This window comes from Homalodisca vitripennis, chromosome 2 (genome assembly GCF_021130785.1).
Source record: "Homalodisca vitripennis isolate AUS2020 chromosome 2, UT_GWSS_2.1, whole genome shotgun sequence".
In the NCBI taxonomy this organism is placed as follows: Eukaryota; Metazoa; Arthropoda; class Insecta; order Hemiptera; family Cicadellidae; genus Homalodisca; species Homalodisca vitripennis.
In genome coordinates, this window is record NC_060208.1 from 87395823 (window position 1) to 87419790 (window position 23968).

Below are 23968 nucleotides of genomic sequence, written 5' to 3' on the forward strand. Positions count from 1 at the left end.
TTTTTAATTTTTCTACAAATAAAATCATTTATCCAAGGTTTTATTTGTTTTATTTTTTTTATTAAAAGTTAATATTTCTTCACTTTGTTTTATATATATCTGAAATAAGTCAATGAAAGAGTCCACAAGCAGACGACGGGTCCTGATCGTTGTAAAACATCAGGACCAGTCGGCTTCACGCAACAGCTGTCTCAGCTTATCATAGTTGACCGCGCGTCCTGAGCGGCTGAGAGGTTGGCAAGGGGTCGTCCCCCTCCCCATCCCCACCGGCCAGTGATAAGCGCACACACAACAGTGAGTGGTCAGTGATACCGGCGTGTATTGTTGAGACCATCCACTAACATCCTGTATCGGCACGCAATACGGGCGAAAACATGATCAATACAGGTGGCCGAGTCTGCCGCAATCCTTGTAGGCTCATGATTTAAACTTTCTAATCCATTCATCGCCAATAACCTCAGATAGCTATCAACAAGTTGCGTGTTTTTCTAATATATTTATATTCAAATCACCAACAATAAAAAAATATTGATATTTTATTGAAACTATTTAAAACTACTGAGAACTCATTAATGAAAGAATCTATTGAATGGAAATATAATCTGTATACAGATAATAAACAAATTTGATAACCAAGAATACTAATTATAATTTTTAAGGCATCAGCTGCTGTTTGCATTTGAACTATTGAAGAATGTATAACTGAAATTGAACTTTTTAAAATAAAACCGCAATGCCACCTGATCTATAACTATCGTTACAATTTGAATACAAAACATAGTTAGGTATGGAATATTGATTTATTTCGTTACTATTAATCCATATTTCTGATAGAATAATTATATCAGGATAAGTCTTTTTCTGTGACATTTCTAATAAAAATAGATCAAAATTTTTCCTAATACTTCTAATGTTTTGATGAATTAGTTTAAATAAAAAACTACTAATTATTGCTGAAAAAATAAACTATTTACAAGAAAAAAATAGTTAATAATGATAATGGAAGAAAAGAAATATAGAAGCTAGGAAAAAAAAATATACATGATATAATCTACATTTTATACATACATATATACATATAAATGTATTACATCTACATACACACGCACATAAAACATATTGAAACAGAACAGTTATAAAAATCAAAAAACTAAGTTAGCCTATACCTTGCTTAAGTTCAGCCTGGCAAGTTACATGGACTACTCGAGCAGATTCCTCCCTCCGTAAGAAGATCTTTCCGTTGCGGACCACAGGAACTTGTAGTTCTTCTCCCGCTTCAACCTTCTCGCCTCGCCCAGAAGCTTCCTCCTCGTCAGCGTCAGGGACTCGTTGATGTAGACCGGCTGGTCTACCCCCAGGTTCATATGCGAGTAGAAAAGCTGCTTTTGACCCTCCGTTTCCTCAGGAATTCTTCTTTATCTAGTCGGCTGACGAATTTAACGATGATCCCCCGGTGGCAAGTTGTTGGGACCAGACTTATTTCCCAAACGGTGACAGCAGGCATCGATCATAGATCTGGTTATATCCATATCTAAGGCCTTTCCCACTTCCTTCACCACAGAGACGACGTCTTCATTCTTCTCCTGCGGGACGCCATAGATCTCAACAGTATTTCTTCTGGAGTACTGCTCCTGTTCTTCTATTCGAACTTCCAGGAGTTCTACCCTTGTCTTCAAAACATTATTTTCTTGTACAAGTTCTTCAATTTTTTTCCGACACTTTTCTAGCTCTTCTGTTTGTTTCTTAACTGCATCAGTGCTATCGTCGATTTTTAAGTACAAAGTCTCAATGGACGAATTGAAGTTGGACTCCATATGTTTCTGACCTTGTTCCATTTCGAGAATTTTTTTCATGATATCTTCAAGGGGTGAGTTTCCCCTCCAATGATTGAGACTCGAACCTCATGCTCTTGCGTCGCTCGGACCCACAGGGTTGGCACCGCCACACGAGGGTGTCGGCTGTTACACACTCCACATATGCTTTACTCATCTTCAGGCAAACTTGCGTGAAAAATCCTTATTACAGTCATTACACGTTAACCTCAGTTGTTTCGTAGTAACAGCTCTGACACACTGGCCACAGTTGGACATTGTAAAGCAGTAAACAAAAATATACACAATAATATAATATAATTTTATAAACACAGATAAACCTCTAGATAACTTTTTCTTGAAAAAACACAATTTAAGATTATATGATGATCAGATAAACGCACAGGTTAGTAATACTCATAGACACATGAAAGCGAACTTTCTCCTGAGCGAGCTCTTATCAGTCACGACCTTTACCTCTGAGCGCCGACTCATCACTGAATCTTCTTGGGATACAGTTTCTTAACAGTTTTAAGCAAGTTAGTTAAATTAATTAGTTAATCGTGATAATGGTGAGAAACTGGATTCGTAGCCCCTGAAAAGGAAAGAAAGTTGTGCATAAATTTTACACCGAAGTTTATCAGGATGCTCGATTAAGCGACAAATTCCTGTAATGTCACGAAGCACGCACACAGTGTTCCTTGTAAAGACTGAACCAGACAGCGTAAAGTCTGGAAAGGAGATGGTAGCAACCTGCAACTATAACCCCTCCCCCCTAAGTTGTTTTTTTAAGTTCCCTAAGTTGTGTCTAAGTGACACAAGCTAGGAGTGGACTGTACTATGGTTCTAATGTGCAGTGAACATGAACAGGTGGCTTGTGCGCTTGCGCTAGCCGTGGTTCAGTATGTAGCAAGAATAAGTTATTGGAGCCAAACAAATGCTAGTCTATCGCCTACTCTAGCTTTACTTTCTCTATTTTAAGTTACTGACGATGACTAAACACTTCATTGGCTATTTGTGCTTGTTACACTTAGTTCAGTTGTGATTACCAGTTTTTAATTATTAGTGTAAGTATTTTATGATAAGTGGAGTGTCGAATTTTTTGTGGTTGAAAACAACATGCTTTGCGTTTTACTTGCTAGGAAAAACATTCGTGTTTAAATAATATAATACTTGTAAGGATTATTAAAATTCACTATACAAAAAAATCTATTCAAATCGATTCTTTAGTTCTTTGTTACTAAGAGTAAAGAATAAAACGAGATTGTAGTTTGAGCAAATTTAAAAATATTTTTAACATTAATATTAAACATATTTTAACTAACCGGCAAGACTTTTTAAAAAAACTTGCGAGCTAGTTAGTAAAAACCTGTAATACATAATTGTGTACACCTTACTTGTCCGTTGAGATGCTATGTATACTAAACCATCACACATGTATTTCATTTCGCTTTTCTCCAAAATAGTTGAGCGCCGAACATAAGATATAGTCACTTACTGACATTACACTCGGATAAAATAGTAATATAACATATCATAATTTTCTGTGAGCGGTGTCTGCTCGATTGAACGCGCAAGTCGCCAGATTGTCTAGACCAATGCCAAATTTTTCGATCCACCCGGTCAATAATAAAAGATAATAAAATACTTTTTTTATATAATTCTAAAATTTCAAAATTGTATACTCAAAATAGTACACTCAAATCTATCTAGTATACAAACTCAGTCTTACACGGACTACAAGTTTCCGAGCTATGAATTTTCAAAGTTGCAATTTGTTTGAAAAGCGCCAAAACGGTACATTTTTTATTCTTACATAAAAACTGGAAGTTATTATATATAAATAATTTGCTTCTCATGTCTAAACGCAGATATAAACAAGCTAAATAGCTCGACTAGTTATTTTGTGGTTAACCTTCAAACTTGGGTAGGTGTCTATACTTTTTTATACGAGAGAAGTCACTAGTTTGGAGATGCTTGCAGGAAATCTGATTGGTATTGGATTAGATTGGGCGAGTCAATGGTTGTGTCCGATTCGGCTCAAATGATTCTTTTTGAGATAGGTGTAAGTAGTGATTTAGAAGTCGTCGAAGAATGGAATGATGTTAGTTCAATGGAGAGCAACTTTACTTGGCCAGAAATCTTTTCGAAGTTGATGAAAGTACTTATAAACATCAACCGAATAAAAAAAAAAAAAATAGAATACTTACTGAGGTATCAGTAATTGTAGATCTTACCAGTCATCTGATTCTAGTAGTAAATTTTAAAGTAAAAAATCGTTTGTTTGCCATTTGTTCCAACATGTAAAAGGTTTTAGAACAAAACTTGCTCTCTTTGAAAACTGGTTGGGAATACAATTTGGTATAACTTTTAAATTTGAAATAAGTTTGCTAGTAAACCCCTGTACCTTTACCGTAACATCGTGCAGACTGTACCATTGTAAAACTAAAGGTGGAATAATTTCATACTCACTTTACCGACTTCTGTGGTGTAATAACCGATGAATACATACAACTAAAATATTAAAAGTTATATTAAAAGACAAACAGAGAATGCATCTTCAACTTGAACTGGCTTTTGAAGAGTACTACAAGGAATGATATAAGAATGCAGCTCTTCTTTCTATTTTTACAGGTAAGTTTTTAGATATATTTCGTATCATAAGCTTATTAGTTAATTGCAATGATTGGACATTTATTAATACGAGTAGTATATCAGGAAATTATTCTACATCCACATTTTTGTGACGCAGGTTTTTGGATTGATAATTTCAAAAGAAAAAAATACTTTGCAATTAGATTATTTTGAGTTTTAAGTTTAAAATATTAGTTCCTTCTTTGTTTAAAGTTTGTTATTGATTATTTCATTGAATTTAAGTATTGAATGATTTGAAGCTATAATAGGATTTCAGACATTTGCCATCCTAATATGTTATAAAAAAGTATAACACCTAACAAACACAATAAAGACAAGAAATGGTTCACAGAAAAATTGCTCAATCCCTATTGGAACAATATTCTCGAAATATTTTCTTCTACTTGTTCTACAGATCTCTATTTTGCAAGTCGAGCTATAGTGTCCTTGTTTATGAAGGATACTGTAGTGTTGAATGAGGCCAAATTGATATGACGGAGAGCGGCTCCGGGCACAACAGAGCAAACATTGTGATAGCCGGGAACTGTTCAAATTTGCACGAGCACAGCTACAAACAAACTGGTTTGTACTGCGTTATTGCATTGCCTCTTCCATATAATGCTTTAATATATACAATGTTTAGAAATAAACATGTTCCGTATGGAATTTAGCACTAGAGTGCTGACTCAATTTGGCGTGGTGATACTAAGAAATCTTCAGTCCAGCTGTTTATTTTAATGCAGTTTTAAAATTATACTTGGCTTCCCTTTTTGCGTGACAAAAATAGGTTAATTTCCATTTCAGTTTGGTATATATTATACACATTTGTAAAAGGATTATTTAGAATAATCGTGCTTGGTTTGGTTTTGGTTATATGATTAGAAAGTTACTATCTTAAATTGTTTTAGTTAATAAGTTAGCGTATACTTTTTTAAATTTTTTAAAGTGCCCCCTTATTGGAAACATTAACAGTTTAAAAGAGCGTGGGAATAACATTTGTTTAAAAGTGCCTAAGTATTGTTTGATTTAGTTTTATATAGATTTATATAACAGAAATGAAAATGTTGCATATACAGGAATTAGTCATTTTCGAACTGCTATTTTATATGTACAGAATTTCATTTGGAATTTCAGTTGGTGATAAGTATTGTAGGCATATTTATATTTAAAGAACCTACAAATATATTTCGGTTGTATTATGTCGTTCTTAAGAATTCCAATTAAGTTTTATTTACAAATATTTAAGTGAGACTGTAGAAGTTCTTGCTTGCAGAACATCTTTCCCACCTTCCTAGAACATTCAAGAGGGTAATAACAGGTGCATAGACTCAGAAAACTTCGCCAATAAACCTTTAAGTTCTGCGGGGAACCTCATTCTCTTCTTTCTAATTAGTTTTCTTCACTCTCTTAACTTGTTTCATACTGACGCCACTCCTTAACATTGTAATTATTGAAATTGCAACGTTTCTGTTATAGTGCAAGTATTAATATATCCTGACCTTGGTGTAAATAGAGGCTTTGTAAATAAACTGTAGGATTGTGATAGTTATAATTAGAAACCCTTAATTATTAAGAGTATGCCACAATAATCGTGTATTTGTTATAAGTATTCGTTATAAGTCGGATAAACAGATACAAAAAGTAAATTTAATAAAAAAGCGTAACTTAAAAAAATCATTTATTATAATTATCGTATAAAATACAATATTTAAAATACAGTTATTTCAAATATAATAAATTATTAGTTTTTTTCGATTGTTTGGTCAATTTTAAACCAAGAATATATTCATAACAATTACTTGGTGATATTTGAATATTATTTCTTAAATTAATGCAAAATAAAAGGTTTGCTATATATATATATATATATATATATATATATAACATATAAATAATACGTCTCACAAAAAAATCTTTTGATTTTTTTAAATTGTGGAAGACGTAACTTTCTATAATTAGTATCTGCCATCTTCTTTAGGAGTTTGATAAACAAAAACCTATATATATATTATTAAGTATACCTGGTACTATAGTACTAGACATATCAACACAAGCCCAGGTTGTGGCGAGGTGTTACCGGCTGTAACGGAAGAATAACTAGTGATGAAATAATCGATTGAATTCAACAATTGAGCGATCTCCATTGCTCATTTTCACTTCTCATCTATCTTACTGAATCCTTTACCTTCTCGATTTAAATTACTAACACAGAACGTGAGCAAAAATTAATAATAAAATTAAAACATGCAGAATAATAGAACGCCGAAGTACTAAACGGATGTAAACAACCGGAATACGTAGTCGTGGTATACTGAGAAGTGGTATATTGTAACTGTCTATACGGCCAGGCTTGCCATTGTGTGTCTCATACTATTGTAAAAAAGACAGGAATAATAATATACGTGCTAAGGTGGGTGGATATTTTATTGGTAGAAAATGATCAGTATCTTTTACTTACAGTTGTTATTGATGAGCTTATTATACTTGCCATTGTTATATGTTCCAAAATGTATATCACTACGTTTCGACCACTGACATACATTTCCATCTGCATGGAAAACGTATGAATACCTACATTTCTTATTTACGCGTAAATACTGTTATTATTTTAACTTAGCCATAGTCAATGGTGAGATTTAAATATAAAATAAATAAATATACGAAAATAGCTGTTATGATAAATCGATACAATGGAGTACCGAACGATAAGACAAAAACTAACGAAAGATTTATCCCACAGACTGACAGACAAACGGACCTAATGCTCTTTAAGATACCTTAAGGTAAGTGAACAAACTTAACCCTCTCGCAGATAATTTAAAATATTTTTATATTGACAACAGTACCTTCAAAATGTTTGTCCATTTCGCAATTTTATTTATCCTTTAGACATTGAAGGTCCCTAACGTAAACCATGTTTGTGAAACACAGAAACTAAGGATAACCATGACAGGAGGCTCCAAAAATGTCTAAGTTTGAAACGAAAGTTATTACAATTCGTCAACGAGCTATACTCCAGTTCGTTCAGGCATAACTTCAATTTAACCAACCGGCCTTAGAAGCGTTATGAATGTCAACATTATTAATAATTAATTTAATATAAATTATAGTCCAAGTATTAATTAAACTGTCAGTGTTTATGGATCTGTTGACGCAATATAATTACTTGTGTTATTGGTTACCGACCGTGGATGAGATGTTTTCATTAATCTATTCTCTTGACTATTGCAGTACGTACGTAAAAATGATTGTTTGTAGAATCCAGCTCGTGTCTATCACTTGTATATTTAGACCTTAATTTTCTGAAATTTGAAATCCTATGAGCCTCCTATTTGATTTATATATAATAGTTTACAAACCAATTAAAACAGGATGCTTAATACAATGACTGTCAAGTGCATGTTATAACTAGGAAACAATTACTTAGTACTATATACTGTTATAGAGATAAAATTATGTTAAAATTACTTGGTATCATCACTATACATACCACACGGGTGTTTGTACCATCTTTATCACCCCGTATGGTAGTTTTACACAATATGTAGTTAAATGAATAGGAATTCAGAAAATAAGAAGTAATTTATTTAAAAAGTATAACAAACAATGTTGGTTTCATTTTTTTCATATCTCGAAGTTGCTCTGAAACAAATAAAACGCATTTAGTACGTCAAGAAATGATTTAGTAATACATACAATTAAAATGGGGCTATTATATGACGTATGATGTTATAACATAAAAAAAATCACTTTATATTGAAACGGGGTGTCTTTCAATAATAGTAACGGTATCCCCTCTGTTAAGATTAAAATATAGAATAGAATCCAGAATGAAAATCAAGAACCTATAATACAATGATATTATTGTGAACAAGAATCTCATCCTTGTTTGTGGCTAATAGGGAGCCCAAACCATATGAGCAATTTTAATTAATTTTAAATACTCAACTACTGAATTAAAAGTATTCATTCCACTTTTTAATAACAATTAACTATCATATGTTGCTATCTAGGGCAGGGGCTGCTTCCTGATAAGACCTGATATTACACCTACCAAAACAATCATGAGGAAGGATAATGTTATTGACTCAGTCGTTCTACTTGAAAATGGAAAAAAAACTAGGACCGTTTCGGTCTCTGCCAGTCAAAGCAAGGGCGGTGATGTACTACCTCATATTTAGCCTTGAAACTTGAAACCAAACACATAAGAGTAAGGGAGTCCTACCCATTCCAATAATCATCCGTTTTAGTACCCTATTATGCCAATATCTCGACATTTGCGGATAGTGATGTGCTACTTCTGCACATTTATTATATTGCCCTGATGTATATGCATACCCACACAGGTGTATAGTGTACGAAGTGTAGGTTCTACTGGAAAACTGTCAGTAAGTAAATCCTCCTGTAATCGTTTAGCATAACGAAAGATTGACACACAGTAAATGCCATTTCAACATAGAAAAATTACAATTGTGAGTGCCGAGAATTATTTAAAAATTAATAAACCGATGCAAATAGGTATCGAAGAAACGAGAGAAAGTAACGTAAGAAGTAACACACAGAAGGAAATACAGACGGTCGGACTGTCCTTTTACTTTTTGATCCTAGAAGTAATACACGTTTTCTTTAGATTAAGAGGAATCTATGTTTGAAGTAACTTGAATGTTTCTACCAAAAGATACGGCACAGACGGATAGATGAGACATACTTTGTCGGATCGTTTAAAAGTCTAAATGAACAATCATTTCGGAGTAATTACGCCATTAAGAACATTTTTACAGACCTTGATTATTAAGTTTTGGAACACTGAACTATTAAACTCCACACGAATGAAATTATTCTCTACGTCCTTAACTCTATGGGATACTACGTACTCGTAGTAGAAAATTGAACTGGGCTCTATCGGTGCCTCTATTTGGGGTAAGGTGTGAAGTGGTCTGTAAAAATAGAAATTGACTATTGATGCCACGAAGATCTGTCAGACCTCTTTAAAACCATTGATACCTACCGAGAAAAAAACTTGTTAAATATTATTGATATATTTTACAAATAAACAAGCTTTTTTATACTCACAAAAATTTTAAACCTCGAAGGTCGTGGACCTATATTTTCTGCTCATAAATCACGACCATGAAAAACTATGTAGAGCAATAAACAGTAGGTTCCTGTTCCAAAGCAAAGAAGTCAAGTTGCAGAAAGTGAGTAGCTATTAACGAAACATTGTAGCCTGTACTTCAAACAACAACGTGCCTTTAGACCAAGCGAAGAGTATCACAAGAATAATTTTATTGAAACAGTCACATAACAGGATAAATGTTTATGTTTTGCTATAAACGTCACCGCTTCTAGGAAAATCAGCTTGGATAAAGATCATTTCAAGACAAGTACACTCATTATTTACTAATACTTACGTCCTTAGCACACTTCACATAGGCAACGGCCTTGTCACATTTTTCAAGACCAGATGTGTCTGAAATCAGATAAAAGATTTGGTTTGGTAAATGCCACTTTTGTACACGTAAAACACTATGTAATCACTATAAACTATGCATTAAAATAATCCATAAGTTAATCGATTACACAGAATTTGTAGTGGGTATGTTATTGTTAAGCCTCTCCTTGCAGTTGCTGATGACGAAAACTGATTACATCTGCATAATTATAACTCGAACAAAATCATCAAGAGGGTTTAAACTTGGAGTGAAACTCAACCTGTAACACCTCTACATTGATAATGAAAATGTTAAACATCGGTCCATTGCGACTGCAGATTTCTCTCTGTTAAAGAAGTAATCATGGTTAAATTGGTCTTAGATAACCATTTTAGCAACGCGAAAATTATAGGATGAATAAATTACTAAAGTAATAGAGTATATTTTAAAGGTTAATCACATGTTATGTTTTTTAGCGTAACCTACAATGTCATTTGCTGATAATTTTGAAAAAGTTTCTCTATTTAATATTTTAGATATTTTTGAATTTTTCCAATGAGCGTTAAGCGTTCAAGAACGTTCAATTAAAAACATTTGAAATATTGATTCTCGACAGTTTTCAATATTGAACGCAACTGGGTTTATTTTAAAACTAAAAAGTTCTTTCATGAAGGAAATAGATGCATAATATACAACAATACACATTTTAACACTTTTGATAGATTTTATTTTTGTACTGTATAAACATTGTTAAAATGTGTATTATCGTATATTATATAACAAACCCTTTTCGAGGGTACATCTCTAATATGAAATAGATGCAGTTTAGAGGTACATACGTCACCATATCACGTGTTGTGTATGTAGATTAATGCAGAATAGATTGCAGGCTTACGAATGATTTCCCTCACAGGCTTTGAGTGGAGCATTACACAGAATTACTTAAGCTATTCTAAATGAAAACACGCGTTTAAAAATTTAAAGCGCTCTTTAATATTACTTACAAGTCACGTATTTCTGTTATTGTCGATTTTATAGATTACTCAATAGCTATACATTTCTTGGGGCTATTTATTGTGTGTTTTTTACGGCAAATGTTACCATTTTTTTGGTATTACACTTTAAAAGGTGTTATTACTCTTTTTTTGGTATTATTCTAGTCACAATTGGTTTAATCTATGATCAAACTACATGTTAATTGCACATCTCATTCGTAGATTCATTTCAATAATAGTTTTCTTGACCTATATCGCTATTTAAATGGTTATTTAGTAAAAATTAAAGATAAAATCTGTAAAAGTAATACATAAAAATAAATTAAAGTTTTTGATGATATTTTTTTTACAGTGATGAAGTACATAAACAGTGATAATTTTGATTTGACAAACAAACTTTCGTTGTGAACTATTTTAAAACTTCATTCACATAATTAGCAAATAATCGTTAAGGGTAGACTTAACTTGCTTGCTCAAAGATGAAGTAGGAATTATAATCGACCTAATAAAATTATTTGTGAAGGAATAAACACTTCAAGGAAGTTGAAGTTGACCTAGAACGAACGCTGTAGTAACAAGAAACCGGTTGCTTCAGTTCTTAAAGTATGCCAAGACCAATTAACTGCTTTGTATAACTTGAAGTAAACAAAGCAATTTTCTTTATAGAATAGTTATTTTAATTAGAGATAGTGAGTCACTTACAATTAAAACTAATTATACAACTATGTCAATTAAAAATAAATAAAACATTAAGTTGCCAATCAAGACCCTTAATATAAAATATTCGGCTGAGATTACGTGTAAGTAGTTGTTTAGAAAGTAATTAGTAGCTCTAATGCCTTGAACCAGATTTTACTTATTAGTTTACTGTACGAAACCAAGAAATAAGAATTAAGATTTTAACTATTTATAATTTCTGAGAATGAGTGGATATTTGAAACTCATGAAGTTTTAAAGAAAATGAGAAAGAGAGTTATTGTAAATAAAAAATGTAAAATGAAACTGACATTCATATGGCACTTAATTTTAAAAGCCTTGAAAACTGAGAAAACCATGAAAAACCGTTATAAAAATCCAGTTGTTTAACTTAAGTCAATAAATTGAATAGTAAATATGTATTAAACTTTGTTAAACATCAGTCCCGTTTCCTGAAGATTGGAGAGTGAAGCGGTAAAAGCTGATACAAATTTATATACCTGTATTAAAATTTCTAAGAGGTGTAATAAAAAATATGTAGGATATAAAATTACTGCTTTTATATTACATAATGTTTGCCTATCCTCTCTCTCTCATTTCCTTTTGGATTCTAAATTTGATAATAAAGGCTTATTTATGTTTTTAAGTATATAGCACAAACCCGGTTAAAATAACTCTAATAATACGAAATTAAAGTAGAAAACACGGTTCCTGTCATTGTGTTAATACAATGTTTTTTTTGCGTTTTGTTTGTTCTTTTTTTGCATTTTTATGTATACTCAGTGAAGTCGATTACAATCTGACCCCCATTTAATTTGTTGATAACAATAATTTTCGTACGAATAGTTTTATTAATAAAATGCAGTTGAAAAAACGATTATTCGAACAAACCGTAATGACCAAATTTTTAGCCATTTAGGAAAATTTGAGTAAGAAAGAATAGTTATTATTAAATATTAACGTTGGAACGTTGGTTATAAAAATATTTTGCTAACATTGAACAGAGAAAAGGTACCTTTCGTAAGTGGAATTTTGAAATAAAATTTTGAAATGGAAATTGGAATTTTGAAAATTTATGACTAAAATAATAGCCAAATCAGATCTTGGTGGATATTTTATATATTTCAGATATTTATATTTTTTTAAATTAAGTTGTTCTGAATGTATCCAATAAACGTCAAAATCAATGTGAAGGAAATCATATTTACTAGTACTATACACAATATATAACACAAAAACATAAATAATACGTCATATTTGTGATTGTATTAAGATTGTATAACTACTGCAGTACAATTATTACATTCCCTATGTTACAACTGTATTAATGATTTCATACTTTAAGGTTTCACCTTAAAGATGCCAAACTGTTAAAGATGGTTCTGAATGTCATCATTATATTGATGAAAGTATATTAAAATTAGGCTTAGATCCATTTTCGTCCAAATTTGTCTTGTTAGATTGATATCTGGATGTTGGTACATCGAAACAACTGTACTAGCTAAAGAGGTTTGAAGATATAAATGAGAATTTTAAAGGATCCTTGATTTTGTAATGAATATTACCCAATACAAATTTTTTATGTAATAATCCCCTAATTAATCACTTATTAATGGAAGCAAAAAAAGTTGCGTTGGTTAATTTTCAGATTTAATAAGTTTTAAATTCACAAAGCAAAGCTATCTGTTTTCTTTATTACATAATATATAATAGGAACCGAGAGACAGTCCGCATTTCTTAAGGTCACAACTTTGTTTGTGGTGAAATGTTTATGAAAAATTAATAATCAGGTAGGCATATTTTTGTTGAGGACATTGAACAGGTTAAGTTTATAAAACAAACCTTTTTACTCAAATCCAATTTTTTTGGTTTGAGATACTGAACCATTATAAACGTAAATAATGTTATGTAATCTCAACAAAATGAGATAAAGAGACTGAGAACGACCATTCTCAGTGACACAATTGGTATTCTTATGGTTGGTACACATCAATTTAATTTCAATGTTCGTGTGCCTCATAATGATTTTAATTTCTTTTAGAGCACCCAAATAAAAAATAGAAAAATTGAGCTTTGACATTTTTAACAATTCTGAGAGTTATCTATTTCGATTCCCATCAAAATCAGCGCGTCTGATGATCTTTATATTTGTTATGGGAAATTTCATTTATTGATTTACGAAAATCTTGGTTGTCAGCTGACAAAATGTAAATTACCTAATGGATTAGGAGCATACTGAGTAGTCGCTCATGTTACGTTGACAGGTACGTACATACATTTTATGTTGATAAATACGTAGTTCAGTTTGCTACCTCAGATCTACCTAACTAAAAGTTTGATTATGGAGCAGGTTCCAATAGCCTCTTATTAATAACATGTTCATAGTAAAGCACTTGTATTTCAATTATGTTCAATAAAGGATAGGATTTAACATGAGCAATTAAGTAAAATAATTGAATACACATATTAAAATTAATTTTTATTCTTAAGATGTTTTGTAAAATAAGTTAACCTATTCAAAACAATAATAGTAAATAATGTATGTTTAAATTGAATTATAATTAGTTAGTGAAGCTTAAGGTGTGTAAAAATCACACTTACCAATGGTACTACATTTTGCAAGGTCTCAGCGGCCTTTTCCAGTTTCTCAGGTTCGTTAGCGTACTCGACCTCCATGAAGTCGGATATAGCTTTCGTATTTATCCTCTCATCTTTAACCTGTTGCAATGGAATATATATTTTCATTATTATCCTGTTATTATATATTATATATTATTGTATATTCCTATATATTAATTTCAGTTTCCGTTCATTATGATGATTTAGTTTTTCTTTCGAAAAATACGTAATTTCTATAACATTACTTATATAACGGACATTTAAAATTTTCGACTCCTCAATTAATATGAAAGGCATTCAGATGGCAGCTTGCTACCTGTCACTAATCATAATGTACAGAATAGTGGCGCATATGTATATATATACAGGGTGTATATTATGTCTGGAAACACCCAAATTATATCCTTTAATAATTTAAATATAAATTTGACCTCTTACAATCGTGAAACCTCTTACTTTTACATTTAAACATTTAAAACAACATTTAAAAAATGCTAAAAAATTAGTGTAACACATTTTGTTGCAAGAACCATGTTAAAATTACATTGTTACATCAGTAAATTTTCAATACTAAAAATGCTCTATTTTCTGATAGAATAATTCCTTTGAGATGCGGTTTGTGGCATTTAATTCAGTAAGCTATTACCTTTAAAATATGTATCACAAGGTATAGGCTTCCATAAGAATATTCACGATATGCAGGACGTGTTGGTGTGACATAACAAAACATTGTTCCAAAAAGTAGATGCCCAATCTCTATCACGATTGTAAGAGGTTTCAAATTTATATTTAAATTATTAAAGGATATATTTGGGTGTTTCCAGACATAATATACACCCTGTATATATATGTATATTATATATACATCTATACATAATTATTTTCATCATATTTTTCAATAATTACCATGTTTTCTCCAAATATTAGGATGTACATTCAGTAAGAAAAAAAGTGTAACCGATTTTGTCTATTCTTCGTACGTTATTTATTTAATTAAAAATTGATTTTCTTAAAGTTTACGTATAATTTGTATTTTCTTATTTTACATCATTATCTTAAGAAATTAATTCTTTACAAGTCTTGTTAAAGAATTTTACGTGTTTGTTACACATTTAACAAAGTTAATCTACTTGAAACCTAAATGAAACTTGTTTTTGGACACCGAATTTTGCGTATTTCTTCAGATATCTTAAAAATTACTGCAGCTAGAGGTCTGGTACCAATTTTATTCAATTTTCAGTTCAATTTGCATAATATACATTAAATTTTACGTCCTGGGTAACGCCCAAAATAATTTAATAGGGCTCCCTTTTCACGGTGGCACTGAAATCTGGGCGAAATCTTTCACCCTGTATAGGTCGCTAACTAAGCGTTTCTGGACCTATGTGTATATAAACTTTTTTCGTTATTTTCACGGTAAGAACAAGTCCTGACAGTTTCTCCGTTTCTTCATGGGACACCCTGTATATATATATTATATATATATATATATATATATATATATATATATATATATATATATATATATATATTTATTTATTTATAAAATTTCGAGCAAAAAATTCTAAGTAAGATTATTTACTTAAAATAACTTACAACACACCCTTACATAATCCAATCCCAGTCCAGGTAGACCATAGTTTTAATATATTGATTAGTTTAAAGGCTTGCAGTACCAAACTCACCAACTTAAACTTTTACATTAAATATGCTATCTCAAATAACAATCTTTTTTTCTAGTAAGCTGCTTGTAGATTACCATAAATAAATTATTAATTCATTATTTTCATTGAGTTGAATTGAATAGGTCATACGTAATGAATGGTTTACATTTAGCCTGCGTGTATTTAGGTTTATTTCAGAATCCATATTTTGTTTGTAATACTTGCGGTTGGCTTGCCACCTGTGATCTGTCGGTTCCACGGGTTCTACGCTTTATCATTCACGCGCGAGTAAGTTCAATAGTAATAAATCACTGTTGGAATCAATTTACATTGGCGGCGTTTTGTAGTGGGCCTTTTCTAAATTTCTAGAGAAAATTGGCTAGAACAGTTTGTACTGTCAATAATACATCTAGATTACGGATAACTCATAATACATCTCTTATTGTTTTTTAACTAAACACATAATAAACTCTCATTATGTAAATAAACATTTTTTTGTTTATCTAACAACAAGCAAAACTATAATCGATGTATGTTTAAAGACTAATTTTTACTTATATCCAAGTACGTAAAGTAAATTAAAGTAATGTCTGATTTTTATCAGGTGAAGTTAGGGCTAAGAAGCAACCTGGGGACCAACGGCTTAACAGTTACTTCCGAACCACCGCCAATGGTCGGGCAGGCGAGCTGATTGTAAGGACAAGATCGCCCAGCGGTCTCCCATCCAAGCAGCAGCCCACGCTCGACGTTGCTGGATTTTGATGTATTTTGATAACCTCCGTACCCAATACACAGTGCCATTGGCAAGTAAGGACATCATATAGATAACAGAATTTTCAAATACTCTTACTTTGGTATACTAAAGTAAATTCATCGATTATAATAATCGAGACTATAATTTTTGTTTTAATATTTACTTGAGGTACATCTAACCGACCAAAAATTACTAAAATTATACTCACAAAACCTTTTTCTCGAGCAGCACACAGGATCATACACTGTAACAAAGTAATTCGTAGTAATTGTAAAATAAAACAACTAATACGTGCATTAGAATAGGAATAAAATTATTTTTCCAAATAATACCACTCTTCTGATTGAGTGATAACAGCAATGTGAGATGATATTATTTTAACGATATTATTAGTGTATACAAATTTTAAACATCGAATTGAGTTATTTCCTTACATTAAAACCTCATAATATTACACTAATAATAATCCTACTTAGGCTATATTTAACAGTCTAAGAAACTACTTTTGACAAATCCAAATGTATCCTACTAAATAATCTAATCTATTAGGCAGTAGAATCAAAATATAGCTTTAAATGATAACATAAAGTAATATTAGTGCAAAAAAATTAAGATAAATCAGGGGGGGGGGTAATTTCATTTTGGTATTTCTCATAATTTAGTGTATGGGGAGTGTACTGGCAGAGGGAAAATTTTAAATATAGAAAAATAAATTAATTTATTAAAAAAAATAACAAATAACAAATTTTAGATATTTTGTGAAACCTTACATACACTTTCGGTATAATCTTGCTACAATAATGCATTTGTCGTACATATCAAAATATTGTTACACATATGAACTGTGTTATTGGTCTTGTGACAAAAGTTTTTGAACTCAGATCTATTGGTTAAAACAGTGAGGAAATATAATATGTTGCTTATACCCCATGTGCATCCAGCTTTTCGTGAACAAAGTTCGGTGGGAAGATGACATGATTTAAGCCCAAACCAATATAATTAACGTCAATTAAAATGACTCAAAAATATTTAATCAAATTAGTAAAAATATGTCAGAGAATATTTAATTTTATTTAAGCTCTTTCTTTCGTATTGATTAATTTACAATTGTACCATAAGTAATGCAAAATATACCTTCCTTATCCCTAAATAAATCTTCATTATTTTTAAGCATTTTGCGTAGAGAAGTAGAATATGTTACGCGATGGAAATTGTTGTACATTAACTGTTATAGTTCACAAAGGATCACGCTAGATAGTCTAGCAGTGTATTGTACGATCAATTAGTAATGGAATATTTAGAATATATTAACTTACTTTTCCTTCAGGAGTGGTAGGAATGGTTTTGGTTTTAATCATCTCTTCAACATCTGTAAAGTATAAGACGCATTAACACACTGAAAATGAATGTTTTATTTGTACCAAATTTTTGTCTAAAAATTTGCTTCCCTAACATCGTTTCGCTAAAGAAACAAGAAAACACTTTGAATCGTAATAATATTCTTTAGCGGACTTTCCATAACATAATTAAAGCCCAAATAATATTCTTTGAAGTAACGCTTAATTTTATTCGGATGGCGAGGACTCCAATATTTATTGAGTAAAATACTGGTTTTAAACTAACTCTCTTCTTGTGGAATGTTTATCAGTCAATAAGTAGACTAACTCCTCCTGTGGGGTGTAGTAAAGAGTAAAGTTTCATTTTTGTCATTAAAATTACTTTGATTGTATATTAGTAATATCTTGTTTACTTAATAAAATTACATATGTTAAGTGGTATAAAATAATTAAAGGGAATTAGTGAATAGTGTTATTGATCGACTTGATGCTACACTACAGTAATAATTTGTGATTACAATCTGCATCTTTTACAATGTTTTTATATTTATTAAGTTATATTTTAAAATATTTAATTTATGTTTTACCATCAAAAGTTTCTTTAATATATTGTTACATTTTTGATAAAATTTTTAAATTTTGCCAATGCATTATCTAAATTTGATCTTTTTACTATACAGTAATTATTGTTATAATCCCTTACGAAGTTGTAGCATGTAAATTAGTATTTGCTATAATACTAATTTACAATACAATACGCAATTTTAAACTGAGGAATGAAAAATATTTAGCCTATTGTAAAAAGCAGGACGTTCTCGTTTGTATGTTCGTAATCTATGAAATTAAAAGAATACGTAAAGGAAATGGATCTGATCTCCTAAGAAACAAAACTCGGCAAGTGAATTTCGCAATGTTTGATTATTAAAATTTGAATGTTAATACATTTTATGATTTTAGAGTAATGTTTCATTATATTTAGCCACTATAGATGTGTTTATTATTATTAATTATGGACACTGATTTTATTTAAAAATTCCAGCTCGTTTAGCTTTTTGCAACTCATTATTTATAAATTTTTAAGAATATGCAGTATGCGAAAAAATCTGGTTTTACGCTTTTTCGTGATTAAAGTTTGTTTGGGTATTTATTGCATTTTATATATTTGTATTTGTAGGTTAAGATCATTTGAGTATTTATATTACCTAAAAATGAATAACTTTTTACTAAATTTTAATTTACTTTTTAATATTAAGTGTAGGCTAAATATTGTCAAATTTACTAAACTTACTTTCTGTAGCTCCGGTTTCCTTTTTGCATTTGTTTAGCAATTTGATAGCTTTCTCTATGTCGACTGCACCCTGAAAATAAAATAAAATAGTATAAAACATAATACAATTACAAAATTACGATAGCTATTCAGCAGAAGGGACCCATGTGGTGAAGTGCGTGAAAGGGTTACTGTAAAATTCGGTTTCCTCATCAAAACCGTTCAGCTTGATTGAGTACATTTTGATACTAGGAAGTTTCTGGATTAATAGTTAAACAGGAAAAAACTTACAAAAATTAAAGGAAGAGAATTCATAGAAAGGATCAATATGTTTTAAATAATGAGATGTCTATGTTCATAGTGGAAAGGTATACTGGGATGAAGTACAAAAGGTGAACTTAAGCTGTGGTTAATCAGTATAATTCTTATTGCCCCACGAGTAAAAAGAATAAGCTTGAATCAATCTGTCCACGGAATTGGAGTGTATGTTTTAATAAAAGTAGTAGACAATTTTTGTTGGCAAATACTGTATATCAAATTAATTCAAAATGACTGTATCTCATTTTTATGAGATACTCGTATTTGTAATTAAGTTTTATTAAAGCTGTGAAATTTTTCTTTTTTGATTTATTTATTTATTTAACCCGTAATTTGCCCTTGCTTAACTAGCTGTTGATATAAATAAATAAACGTTTGATTTACAAATTGCTATCGAGTTTATTTGTCACATACAGGGTTTCGTGGATTATACTGCCATGGGCACATAAAAAAAATTATATCCAACATAGATAAAATTGTGGTACATGTTAAATTTTGAATTTATACAAACATAGGTCTGAATTTGGAAAGATTTGGAATCTTAAATTGGGTAGATCTTACTTGAGTTCAAATCCAGTTTTACTTTATATGTTCCATTGACACTTATTCATCTTCCAATCATCCTTGTCGGTTTAGTGTAGATTTAATACTGGTAGTGTAGGATTACCCTTGCAGATCTGAGAGTTCTGGTTGCCATCCAATATTCAAGTGTTCATCATCTAGTAAATGTCTTTTCTGTTGTTGGATTCAAAAATCGAGATTCACCAATTTAATACAAATAATAAAAGTATTACTGTATTTAATTAATAACTCAAATGTTCATTAACTTTGATGAGAAAAGCTTCTTCTCAGTCTCCTATTAAGCCATCATTCAAAAGAATAAAATTCCATTATTGTAAAGTCACCAGCTAATCTAAATTCACTTTGTAACTTACTTTGCATAACAATCTCCTTGATATTAAGATTTAATGTATTCTGTGGTATTTGGTCTAAAGAAATTATTTTTTTTATCTGATGATTCAATTTTACAATAGTTTATGTATTTCTATCTTATATGTATGATAATTTGCTTTATGTTAATTTTAACTCATAAAATAGGTTGCTAGTTTTTCTTAATTTTAAAATCTATTGATTTACGTATATATGTTTAATGTAAGTTATAAAAATTGCATGGGTGTATGTTCTTCTTCTTGTATGGATTCCTATGTGTGTGTGTACTTATGTGGTATAAACTCCTAAGTTATTTATTAATCTTTTATAAACAAACATAAAATAATATGAACTATTAACTTTTCAAAACAAAACTGTTTCAATTGCCCCTTAATTATATTTAATTTATCTTATATATAAAATATAATTAACACAACTTGCTTTTGCAGAAAACATAACGATAAATGAAACCTGTTAACTTGTCAACAAACCCTCAACATATAAAAAAATGCAATAATTGTTAATAGTGGTTCTTGTATAATTTTTTTTACAACATAATAAATAAGACAATCAAAAGTGTATATATAACAAAAATCACTCTATTGTCCATCAGAGAAATTATTGACTATCTCAAATAAGTTTACAGTTTTAATTGAAATAAGTCACTCAAAAGTTTATTAAAAAAAATCACTGTATTGTCCATTAGAGTAAGATTATTTCTTAAGTCGTATTAGCACACTGTTCATTATTACATCAAAAACTTGAGTTTATTTAGGTTACATCTTAATTTAATTACTCAAATTTAATTACTTATTGTGTTCATTTTGCATTAATATTCTTCATTATCTTGGTTCACAATATAATCCAAGTATGAATAAATTTTCTTCGTTACCTCATTGTATTTCAGACTTCACTTTAAAAATATTATTGCCATTATACATTATATCTCGCTTCAAAGTTTGTATAAATTGCCATCTAATTCATCAGTCAACGCACTTAAAATGTAAATTTTTTATCAACATTACAATTATTATTTATATTTATTTGTGTATTATTCATTAATATTTAAAAGCATTAGCCAGCTTAATGTATCGTAAACTATTTTATTCCATTCATACATTCTTCTATACTAATTATAACATTTCATAAACTTTATACTTCTCAAATAAAATATCATATTACTTTGAGGTAATAAACAAAATCTTCCAAACATGTTTCTTTAAAGAGTAATGCTTTGTTGAACTTCAATACTTCTCTCTTTGTATTTTCTAAGTGATGTAATTTTTTAAGTTATAGTCATTAACGTGAGTTAGTTTTTGGAAAATTTTTATCTATGTTCGACGATGTCTCTTGTCGAACTCTATTACTGTCTTCTAAACTACGTGACCTCCACCGTTCTTTATCATGTTCACCTTTAAATTGGATAAGGCGACAATGTTGTTCCTGTTCTTTGGTAGGATATTCTTTATCTTGTGGTCTTTTAAAATATCCAGGATTCTTGTTTTGCGAATGATTATCAAGCCAGTTTTTCTGATTTTGATAACCACCGTTTGGATATCGATTAGACATCCTATTGTGATTTTCAAACCGGTTGTTATTGTGTGGCCGATAATTTTGATTTATGTGAAAATTTCTTTTGTTATAGCGATTGCTATTGATGTGTTCAAATTCACCATTAAGTTTAAATTTTGATTGTATCTCATCGATATCTTCACGATCAAGTAGCTTCTCGAAATCTTTGATAGTGACTACATTTTGTACCCGTCTCGCATCTTGAATATTTTTATCAAAGTACTCACAAACTATAATGACAATATCTTCTTCATCTAATTTTGGGGTTATACTCTGCATCAAAAGAACTCGATCAATAAAATATTCTGATCTACTCAAGTTTCCACCGGATCTATATTTTTCATTGTTCATACGCCTCCGAATGCCATTCTGTATGTCACGGTTCAAAACATTTCTCATCAATATTGGTATTAGGAGTGGTATAAACTCCTAAGTTATTTATTAATCTTTTATAAACAAACATAAAATAATATGAACTATTAACTTTTCAAAACAAAACTGTTACAAAGCTTTAACTAAAATTTTCCAATTAACATTAGATGATGAATGGTTAATCAATAGAATCGTTGTAAAATAACCATATCAACATTAAATGTGGTAACTACGTGTTTAATACCCGTATATAACTATCATATTACTATTAAAGACAAACCTAGATTAATTGGCAGAACCGGTCTTTCCATCATGTATTCTACTATTTAGCCAAACTTGAGAATTTATTGCTTTATAAATAAAAATTCATTTATTATTCATAAGAAACATTATAGAATGTTTTTGGTTAGTTTATATCCATGTTTACAAACTGTTGTGTCCGTTTTACAGACCCGAGCAATGTATTTACTGTACTGCAACAGAAAGTTCAATTTCTACATACTATGAAATTCATATAAATCCTTGTTACTAAAAAATAAGCTTACTTAATAAACTGTGTTATAGGCTATACACTCCGTCATTAATCTCTAAATTATTGTGCGCGTGCGTGTGTTTTATTTCTACTTTACTCGTGCTTCTGTGAAGCCTCGGCTTACAGACTTCAAAAATGAATTAAACTTCAAAATTACCAGATTTATTTATAAAATATCCAAGTTTGAAAATTAATTTCACAAAGAAACTAAATTATTTTGTCGATATCATAAGATAGGGCTTTGTTTTAAAAATACGAAATTATTTTCGGGAGTTTAAAAGAGAATAAGGTAAAAATACACCATTTTTTCGAAAATAGGTTACTATAACGATCAAAGTCAAATTTTATCGGATGAAATGTGGAATTCAATATGTTATACAATTGTGTGATGTGGAGTAATTCTATTGTGTTTGAGAACACAAGATAAATGTCGTAGGTAATATATACCACTCATATGTGACCATAAAGAAAAATTTGAAAAGAAATTAATAAGGTGAGACATTGAGATATTGATTTAATTCATCAAAAAGGTGCAAGTAACACTGACCTGAACCACTGCCGCGGCGACTATCAGCAGAGCAAGGACTAAAAAGGATCTCATGGTGGTGTCTGGTGATCGGACTGAAGAGCTGCTCCTTATAAATATCGTTAATGTGCCCCGTCACAGAGAAGCTCAAGGACGTGCCACTTCACGGCTTCTTATGCTTTCCAGGAACTGAAACCTACCTTGCCGTGGCAGTTTGAATAGTTGATATATTTCGAACTCCATTTGCAAGTTTATATTAGTTCTGAGAAATATATTTTCATAAAGGTAAGCAAGTCATTGTTTGGTTTCCCCGCATATCGAATCGAAGTATGATAGTGGGTTTTTTTTACAACCACGTGACGTTAGCTGTATTTCGTATGGTTGGCAAAGGCTATGTAACAGTTATTTCAGGCTAAAATATTTGTCAGGAACTATGCATGGTTCTTTTTAAATCTTTTATGAGCTGAGACGTTATAGATATTTTGAATTATTACATTTTTCGATTGGAA

General features: G+C 30.5%; 1 protein-coding gene across 1 annotated transcript; it reads right to left on the minus strand.

The window, feature by feature from the left end:
* Positions 1–8008: 8008 nt before the first annotated feature.
* LOC124354329 (general odorant-binding protein 19d-like) lies at positions 8009–23599 on the minus strand. Its single transcript, XM_046804695.1, has 7 exons — positions 23481–23599; positions 19231–19300; positions 17922–17974; positions 16814–16849; positions 14170–14286; positions 9857–9915; positions 8009–8087 (listed from the first exon to the last, which is right to left on the minus strand). Exons 1-6 carry the CDS (start codon positions 23532–23534, stop codon positions 9871–9873), a joined length of 375 nt encoding a protein of 124 aa, XP_046660651.1. The 5' UTR covers positions 23535–23599; the 3' UTR covers positions 8009–8087; positions 9857–9870.
* Between the last annotated feature and the right edge of the window lie 369 nt (positions 23600–23968).